General features: G+C 30.9%; 1 protein-coding gene across 2 annotated transcripts; it reads right to left on the bottom strand.

The window, feature by feature from the left end:
- Positions 1-2,222: 2,222 nt before the first annotated feature.
- Positions 2,223-5,610, bottom strand: LOC107901021 (protein DETOXIFICATION 24). Of its 2 annotated transcripts, none has more exons than XM_016826842.2 (9): positions 5,407-5,610; positions 4,948-5,203; positions 3,664-4,205; positions 3,453-3,539; positions 3,287-3,343; positions 2,959-3,197; positions 2,765-2,883; positions 2,545-2,631; positions 2,223-2,421 (listed from the first exon to the last, which is right to left on the bottom strand). In XM_016826842.2, exons 2-9 carry the CDS (start codon positions 5,185-5,187, stop codon positions 2,341-2,343), a joined length of 1,452 nt encoding a protein of 483 aa, XP_016682331.1. In that variant the 5' UTR covers positions 5,188-5,203; positions 5,407-5,610; the 3' UTR covers positions 2,223-2,340. The 2 variants fall into 2 exon arrangements, with proteins under 2 accessions (XP_016682331.1, XP_016682338.1); XM_016826849.2 differs by having other exon boundaries at positions 2,339-2,435; positions 5,407-5,601.
- Positions 5,611-10,625: the final 5,015 nt, after the last annotated feature.

Raw genomic sequence — 10,625 nt, 5'->3', positions numbered from 1 at the left:
GTGATACCAACCAAGGCTGTGAAGGAGGAGAACACTCCATTTGATGAACAAATCTGTGGCACAAAAGACTGAGATAGTCAAGTGTGTGAGTCAAATTTGGTTGAAAATGAGGCCATGGTTGAGAAAAGTAGAAAATGAAGTGCTTGTGCAAGTTCAACTTGAAACAAAGCATCTAAGGACTGCCAAGCTTGAAAACTTGATGAATGAGTGATATTCGCAGCATGGAGTCCAAGGAAGGCCTACCATGCTGATGTGATTTTATTTTGAAGTGCATGCATCTTCTAAACATACTGCAGCACGTATGCTTGCTGTAACAGGAAGGTTCACTGATTTGCAAGCTAAGCTAGGATTATGCAGCATGCAAGCCAAGGAGAAGTGTTAAAGTTGGCTTGCATGCAGCACATGAAATGGCCAAGAAGCAGAACAAGCTGCAAAGCCATACTTATGCTGGCTAAAGTTCAAGTTGCTGTTCATTTTGTTACTTCAAGCACTAGTTTAGTTTTTTAGTTCAAAATGAATTGAGTTGGTATAGCTTTTAATGTAATTAGGTGTTGATAGATTGATAAATTAGCTTACCTATGTGTGCAAGTAATGTTTTCATAAATTTCAATGTAAATTAGTGGTGTTAGGTGGATGTTTAGGTGTAGTTGACTATATATGTATTGTTTTTCTTATTGAAAAATTGAGCAAAATGAGCTGAAGCCATAGCTCCCTTGCTGCACATTTGTGAGCAAGTAAAAATACTACATTGTTCTATCCTGTATTTCTTCCTCTGCTTCAAAAAAAATACCAATAGTTACGGAGGCTTTGGCATGTTCTCATGTCATTCGTTTAGCTACGGATCTCGGCCTGCAGAAGGTGACTTTAGAGGGGGACTCATTCAGTGTTATTCGCAAGGCCTGCTCTCCTCTACACGATGTCTCAACCATCGAGGCTTACATTTGGGATGTGAAAGCGATGGCTTATTCCTTTAACCATTGTTTGTTTGCTCATATTCCTCGCAAGGGTAATACTATAGCTCATTTGCTGGCTACGACGAGGCTGCGTAGTGGTGGTTCTTCTTTTCTGAGAAGTGTCGTCCCTAGTTATGCCTCTCTCTCGGTGGAATGGGATCGACGGGATATTGGTTTGAACGAGAATGACGATTAAGGCAGTTTGTACATATCTTGTTCTTTAGATGGGTCTTTGGCAAGGGGATGCTAATGGGGTTAGCTGTTTCGGTTGCAGGTAGGGATTGTTTCGGTTGGCTTCCAGGGGATCTGTCGATCTAGGCATCGTGGGGGTTGTCCGTGATTAGCTGCTGTCGACGTTGGTCACCTCTTGTTCTCTACTCTAGCTATTTGACGAGCATGGCACTGTTTCACATGGCTTTGTTTGCTAAAGGCCATAGCTTGTTTTGTTGACAGCTCCTTCTAGGGTTTGGAATGCCTTCCTTTTTTTGGCTGGGAGCTGCTCAAATTGGGTTTTTCTATTTTGTTTTCTTTGTTTTGGGCTTGACCCATGTATTTTGTTTGCTTTGCTTAGGTTAATTGTGTCGACTTTATTTACTTTGTTTGTTGATAAAAGGCCTAGAATTAAAAAAAAAGTTAAATTTGTTTATTTACTTTATATATAATATGTTTATATACATATAATCTTCTTAATTTCAAGTAAATTTTCCGACTTAAATTTGTTGCCAGAAATGATTCTGTGTTCAATGGTCAATCGAAGAGACGGAGGACATTCATAGGTAGAGGACAGCCTCCCCATATGTTGCAACGGTTAAATTCTTCTATTGGTACCTATACATTGTGTAAGTTTTGGATTTAGTCCCTGCATTTTAATTTGGTCATCTTTAGTTCTTGTACTTTTTCAAATTTTCAAATTTCAATCCTCATCAAACAATAACTATTAAATTCATTCAGTTAAGTTATGCTATTTCCAAATTTTGATGTGACAAACATATTATTATGTGCAACATCATGTCAACTTATTATTTCTATGTATTACTTTCTAAAAATTCTATTAATAGATTAAGTACTATTATTTACATCAAGATTGAAATTTTAAAATTTGAAAAGTATAAAACCTAATTAAAAAATATAGACTAAATTTACAATTATACACATAGTACATAACTAGTAATTAAACTTAACCAAATTGATTTAACTATACGTTTTGGATCAGGACTAAAATTTTAAAATTTTAAAAATATAAAAATATAAAAACTAAAATTGATCGAATTTTAAAAAACGCATAAACTAAAATTGATTAAATTAAAGTAGAAAAACTAAAATCCACAATTTTTACAAGTGGTAATAATAACATGATGTAACCATTGTAATATATATTCATTTTGTTTCAAGCATCAAATGGACTCTCATTAGCTTCCTCTGGCGGTTTCAATAACCATCGGTTGAGACGTTCAGATGCTTTTCTTACCTGCCACAACAACTCTATTTCCTTTAACGTTAACCCAACATATTTTATTTTAAAAATAAAATCAAACTATGGATTTTTTTCTTTATTATTATTATTATTATTGTTATTATTATTTAACCGTACCTGCTCATCCCAATCTGTTTTCCATACAAACCAACCTAGAATAAGCGATTGCATTACCACCCCACTCATTAATCCAATCCACAGTCCCTACATCAAATTACCATATTAAATATGACCAAAATAAAAACAAAATTTTTATTTGAAGCCCAAACCAGTTTTAGTTTGGATAACTCAATCCATATCAACAGATGACACCCTATGTGGGATTTACTTCTATTACCTTAACTTGAAGATCTGCAATATATCCAACCAAAATTCCCATTGGTATTCCTATTATATAATAGCATCCCAAGTTCACATATGCTACTATGCTTTGCAAACCAGCCCCTGTGGCGATACCTGTATACAATATATACCTTAATATTTAAACATTCATGTACAATTAATTTACATAAAATGAATATAAGCATATACCTGAGAGTACAGGCTGAACACTGTTGAGTAAAATTGCGAAAGCAAAAAAAATTGAGAGACTTGATACTGTTTCTGCAACTTCTTCATCACTGGAAAACAAGTATGATATTTGATTTCTGAATACCATACATAATATCCACAGCACAATTCCTATACTTGTTGAAGTCCCAAGTATTGTTTTTATTGCAAATTTCACCGCCTTTGCATTTCCTCTCCCCAGTTCATTCGACACCCGAACACTAGCCGGAAAAAAATTGAATTTAATTTATTTCACCTTCTAAGAGATTGCGTTAGAAAAAAAAATGAGATTATGATTTGCATACACTACCATGCTGCAACTAGGAAGCCTAGGCAGACCATAAATTCCCATCCATTGATATTCAGGCTGCGGTAGATGTAAAGCAAGTAATTTTAATAAATTGATGTACACAAAATAGAGCAAAGATTGTGAATTAATTACTTTAAAAAAGGGAAATTGAGCTGATCTTAATTACCAGATGGAGAAAGCAGCAAGGGCGATGGTGGCATTTTTCATGTATCCAGCCATTAAGACGAGGATGGAATAATACCATAGTTCCAAGCTACTCCAAGTGGGTTTAAATGAATTACAATAATGATGCATGTAAATTTATTAATTATAATAGCTATGGAAATTAATGTAGAGTCTAAAATAGATAAAAAGCAAGCAATTTAGGAATCTATTACCAAATCATGACACCAGAGGATATGGAGAGCTTCACAACAGGCAATAGATCAAAGAAAGCAGCTCTAGAGAATCCTCTCCATGTATTAGGACACCATCCACCAAACACATACACCAGTTGCCCCACAACCATTATCCAACCTGACATATTCATGGCTGCCATTGCGCCATTCACGCCCCACTTGAACTTGTTCACGAAGATCCACGACAAAGACACATGAACCACGAATGCTGCCATCGATAGCCATCCCACGATCAAATTCTTGAGCTGTGCTTGTAAGAACATTGAGATAGTCATGGAGACCACGAAGCTATAGATCATTGGAATGAACCATAGAGAGATTGGCCCCGCTGCAACCGCGAGCTCCTCCTCCTGGCCGAGAAGCCGAAGGATTGGTGTTGCGAAAATGAAGACAGGTGCCAATATTGTTGCTGTAATGCCGTCAACGATCCATGACCGTTGCAGGTAAATCCCCATCATGTGGTGATGCCCTGCCCCGAACGCTTGCCCACATAGAGTTTCGGTTGCACTCGACATGCCAATCTTCCATTCATGGATAATAATTATAAACATAAATGCTAGGTTTGGTGGAAATATTATTATTTTAGTAATAAACTAATTTTATTTGGTAATCTTTAGTAAGAAAGAATTTTGAAGATTTTTTTTTTTTTACATTTTACGTATCCTTTTAACAACATTGCCTCTCAAAGTTCGAACTTATCATTGTACCCAATACTTGTAGGTGAAAATATATTATTTTTTACTAAAACTATTATCTTTCAAATTTTAAGTATAAATTTATATTACTCTTTTATATTATGAAAAACTATTTTAATAATTATGTAATAATTAAACTTTTACTTGTATTAATATACTATATAACCAAACAAAACAAAAGAGAATAAATAAAGAGATTAATATTCATCTTGGTGAATATTTATAATTTATTTACATAAATTGATTTAAATTAATTCTAGAGTTTAGTGTCCAAATATGTTATTTAATTTAACGATACTTATATTATTTGAACTCGGGTGAATGTCATATTTAATATAAATATAATTTGTTTTTTTTAAATCATATATTTAGAGGATCATATGTCACAACATATGTATCTCTACATAAACATTATACGTATGAAAATTTTAAACAACAGATATAATTTATTTTTGTTAGCAAATACTTAATCCATGTTCAAATTAACGAAAGTAAATGGTCCTAGTTTTTACTTGATATTAGGAAACACAAGCTAAACATAAAATGAAGAAATAAAAGGAAATGTTACCAGTATCCCATACATGAACCTGACAAGAATGCTTTGTATGAGTGCATATGTGGCAAGCTCAACCTCACCAATGTGACCAAGAAATGACTGAGTGACCACCACCATTCCAAATGAAGTTACCCTTGACAATATTGATGGGAATGCGATTCTCCATATCGTCTTTGATTCAATCCAAACTCTTGTTTTCAAATCATCATCTTTTTTTGCGGCAAACCTCTCCTCCACCTCCTTGTCATCCATAAATATCTATGCCTTTCTGCAAAATGACAACAAAACCAATTCAGCACTTTGATTAAAGGTTGTCTATGAAAATGAGAAACATTCATCGTATATTATAATGGAGTAATTTGATAAACAGGTAATATCAACATGTATATATGTAACTGTGACCAAAAAAGCATGCAAGAGACAGATCGAATTATGTCTTCCTAAAACACAATACATATTCAATCTTATTACCCTCAAAATATGCAAGCTATACGAGTAAATACATGAACTAAAATAGAGGGAGGGAAACTTTCTTTTAGCCAAGGCAGCAGTTGAATTTTAGAAGATGTTAGCCTAGAGTTGCAGAGTTGATAAATGGAAAGGAAGGGAGTTCATTGGGGATAGCAGTAGCAGTATAAGATTTTGAGACCATATAAAATTGGAGCAAGGAGCTACATTCTCTAGTAGGTAGAGAGTGCCCAAATTTTAATACGAGAAACAAGATAGTGTAGGTAGAGGGAATCCATCCGGGACCACTGAAGGAAAGGAATACAAGAATAAGGTAATATGTCCAAATATTTGCAACACCTTCATTTGTATAATTAATGCATGTACGAAATGTTAAACAAAGTAATTGTTTTATTTTCTCTTTCATTGTTGGATTGTAATATATATTAATGATTTGTACGATCTGTAACTAATTAGAATATTCCAAATACCAGCAGGGGACCAACTTGGGTTCTTCATCAGCTGTCAACTCCACCATGTAGTCTGCTGTAAAGTTTCACTCACGGTTAGTATGTATTATCTAAATCTGTCATTGCTGTTGTATTAATCCACCCATGTTTCTTACCAAAGACATATTGCTATAAGAATTCATATATCAGATATTGGTATAGATTATTTAATTACTTAATAATTTATTTAAAATTAAATCCAATTGATTAATTTTTTTGAATTGTGAATAATTAAGTATGTTGATGGAAAAAAACACTAATTAAACTCTATCGCACTACAAAATCTACATTCTCCATTAGTGTTATTTTATTAAATTTGAGATATTAAGCAAGAGAAACTAGAGTTCCAATTTCTACAACAAAAGTGGTTTTAAAGCATTATGGACAAAGGTGTACTCTTTTTTAATTGAATGTAAATATCATAAAATTTTATGATTAAATTTACATTTGGCATCACAACAAAGTTAAGGAATTCATAATTTTCCTTTCACAATTATTAATTGATACCTTAATTTTCATTTTTTTAAAGGATTAATTATTTTATAAGAGAGTTAATGTGCTTGTTGACCATTTATTCACATGCTTATATTGTTTGCAAAGTATTGTTCATACCCTAAAAGAAATGAAATTATATATACAGATCAACTTCTATAACAATTACCTCTATAACAACATTTTATTATAACAATTAAGTTTGTTGTAGAATTAAATTTTTTTATTTTTTACCTAGAGGTGATCATGGGCCAAACCAAGCCTCAACATAATTTTAGGCCTTGGCCCAACTTGAAAAAATGAGTCTAAAATTTTACCCAAATTTAACCTAGATAAAAATGCAAAATCTGAGCCCGGCTCGCCTGTATTAATTTTTTTATATTTTTATTTTTATATAAAAATAAATTAAAAAATATAATACATCAAATAAACTAAAAATATTAAAATAAATGTTTTCCAACAAATTGAACATAAATTAAAAAAATAATATTTATACTTAAATAACACTAAAATAAGAACAACTTAGCAAGCAAATACCTTTAAAATAGTAGCAAAATTAACAATAAAACAAGAGTTATACAATATTCAAATCATAACAATAAAATAATAATAACATAATAGCGAAATAACAGTAAAATAGTAGCAAAACAACATAAAAATAGCACAAAACAGTGGAAACAATAGTAGATTTTTTTGCAAATTCGGGTCGGGCCAATCCCTACCAAAAAAAGCTTACCTGAGGCCCAACCTGTTTAGAAAACATGCCTTTTTTGCCCAAGCCCATTTTTTGGACATATATTTTTATTCAATCCCTCTCATATTTCGAGCGAGCTTGATCAAGTTTATTTTTACCTCATATAATAATTTTTCATCTATAACATTAACCATAAATTATTAAGTACACTTTTTATTAATTTTATACAATAACCGCTTTATCTCAATTTTTTAACAAAATTAAATTTAAAAAAAATAAATCTGGCACTTTTTATTTTTTAAGGGTCAAGCCGAACAGTATACAAATCCTAAAATAATAAGCTGTTTTTAACAAAGGAAAATTCAACCTAAAAACATTCCAAAAGGCCCTAATCTAATTGGCCCAAATCCAAAAAAAATAAAAAACTAAAAAAACCCTAAAAATAGTTTTATTCCTAAATGAAATAAAGATAAAATTTAGTTGTGATCCTATTTCAATAAATTGTTTAAATTCTGCATAAATAATCTATTAATCATTTAATTAAATAAAACAAACTTTAATAAAAAATTACATTTGTAAATTTTATTAAAGATATATATAAATCTTAATAATAAATATTATTAATATGTTATCATTTTTAATTTGAAAAATAAAAAATTTCAAATATAATTTAAATCTCAAATGTTGTTATAAAGAAAACAAATGTTATTATAAATATATAACGACCATCGCTCTATAATATCTAAAATTTTAACAGATAAATAAACTGATTTAATGAATAAATTTCTATAATATATATTTATAAGGATATAGTCTCCGTATGATAGTTTTATTTAAACATCCTAGGAATAAATTTGTAATGCACCAATAATGCATCACTAATAAAAAATAAATAAAAAATAAATATATATTAATAACTTTATGTTTATTTTAAAAAAATTGAAAATTTTATTAAAAGATTTATTTGGTCCATAAAGTTTACGGCTTTTCAAGTGCATAAATTCAATAATGATATATTATTGTGTAATTTGAATTTTTTTGATAAAATAAACAAAGAAAAATTACATAGAGAAGATTATAGACAAGTTATCAAAAGAATTATCATCCATTAAGATCTTTTTACTTTTCAAAGGAGAAGCTTCGAATATGCTCAAAGATTCAGCATTCACCAAAGCCATTTTCGCCAAAGCATTAGCTACATGATTAGTTTCTCTAAGAGCATAATTCTAGGACCAAGTCTCTTCAAAGGCTAGAATTTGTTGAATCATCCTTATCAGAGAATTTTCTGGATCACCAAATTTGCTTTCATTAATAGAAATCACGTTCTCAAGATTGCCAGATTGAATAATGACCTCATTATAGCCTTGTTTCTGAAGAATAAGTGATTACAACTGTATTAGTTACCAAAGTGATTAAAACTTTAAGGTAAATTGCAGGTTACATAATAAGTCTTAATTACCCATAAATTTTTAATTTTGTGCTTATATGACATAACAACTTGTTATTTTATGAGAAATTAGGGTTAACTATAACATTACTAATCATCCAAAGGTTGATTATAATCCCTATTATAATAATTGAACATAAATGCCAATAATATATATACTAAAAATTTTATTATACGTGTATGCGTGTGGAAATCACAAATTTAAAATATAAATGTGTGTCTAAAAATAATATATAATAAATACTGAAACGATGGTTTGAAACTAATTGATCATAATAACACATGAAATATGTACGATATTAAAATAAAAAAATAGATTAAATTATGAGTAAAACAAAATTTGAACATATAAATGCATTAGATAACAAATTAAATGCACTATAATTATTTATTATGGTTTTGTTAATAATTATGAGTTAGTGTCGAGTTGACTTATTATACCAACTCAATTAATAACATTATTAATATATACAACTAATGAAGACAATAACTTTTGCATATTAAAATAAAAAACATATATAATATATCAAAATAAAGTTTTGGTTGAATGTTAAATTTAATATTTTACTAATTCAATTGGTGCATGTTCAAAATTCACTATACACATATTTTAATTGGTTTTTGTTAAAATGAAAAGACTAAAATACCTTCAAATAATATAACTTATTTTAATTACGGAAAGACATTTTCATTATTTCCTAATCGAGTTGGTGTGTAACGCCCCAAATTTTATGTTTCGGCTTTTGCTATTAGTTGACACAAATCTGTATTTGCTTTAGTGGTTAAGTGTTTTGGGTGTGTGTGTGAGGTCCTAGGCTCAAGCCATATCTTTGGAAAATTTTTAAGATTTTTCTAAATAAAGCCTTAACCTTACTCACTAGGCTTTAGTTTAATTATTGGTAAATAATTAACAGAATAGGCCTGTTGGTTTGGTGGTTAAGGGGAGTGCTAGTAAGCTAAGGGTTAAGAGTTTAAATCCTTGCGTGGGCAATATTTTTGTTTCGCTCCAGGATAAAGAGTTGTGCTGAGGTTGGTTTTTAGGTAATGGAGTTTGATGGAGAGAATTAAGGGGGCTTTGGATAGGGTGAAGTTATCAGATTATTTTTCCTTCTGTTTCCTTTTTGAAAATTTTGGTTTTCCCTTATTCTTCCCAAATTCCTGGTGCCGTTTCACATTTCTCCTTCTTCTGAATTTGTTCTCTCTTCCCTTTTGTTTTCTCTATGTGGAGGTTCTGTCGAAATCTTGCCTCCCAATTACGGTTTTCTAGTTCTGTGGTAAGTATTAATTAAGAGGTTTGTTTCGTTTGTTAACTTTCCTCTGAAGTGTTTTGTTTGTACCAATTAGGGGAGGATTCAGGGGCTCGTTGTAACAGCCCGATTTAGGGCCTAGTCGGAATAGTGGTCTGGGTATCACAAATCCGAAGTCAGAGAAATTATTTTATTGTTAAAGTAGAGTCATAACATGTTCATAATAGTGCACGAAAAATTTTGGTGAGTTAATTTTAACATTTGTAAACCCAATTGCCAAAAAAGACTAAATTGCATAAAATGCAAAAGTCCTAAATTGATAGCTAGAGGTGTCAAATAGCTAGAGAAAAAAATTTGGGGGTCTTAAAAGGGCAATTAGACCCTTTAAAAGAGCTTGGCTAGCCATGAGACAAAGAAGGGTAATTGGTCAAAGTGTTAGGTAAGTGATGACATGTTATGTGATAAAATAATACCCTAAATGCATAGCTTTCATTTTTTTTTCATCCACTCTTCCCTATTGACCAAAAATATCAGCCAAGAGAAGGGTTTTGAAGCTTTAAAATTTTAACAACTTATTCCTCTCATAAGTAAGTGATTTTCATGTCCTTTGTTGGTGATTTTTGTATTTTTGAGACCCTTGAAGCATTAGCTTTCAAATGAGGGGTATATCTTGCAAAATGGTTAAAGGTATAGGGTTTTTCCATGAGAACATTTAGGGTGTTTTTTGAAATTTCATGGAAGAATATGAGTCTTAGTTGTGCAATAGATAACTTTTGTGAAAGGTGTTACCATGAAAACACCTAAAGGGGTTATGTTGCAAAGTTATAAAATGAATGATAAATGTGTGAAATAGA

Source organism: Gossypium hirsutum, chromosome A11 (genome assembly GCF_007990345.1).
Source record: "Gossypium hirsutum isolate 1008001.06 chromosome A11, Gossypium_hirsutum_v2.1, whole genome shotgun sequence".
Lineage (NCBI taxonomy): Eukaryota > Viridiplantae > Streptophyta > Magnoliopsida > Malvales > Malvaceae > Gossypium > Gossypium hirsutum.
This window is presented reverse-complemented; position numbering and strand designations above follow the sequence as displayed.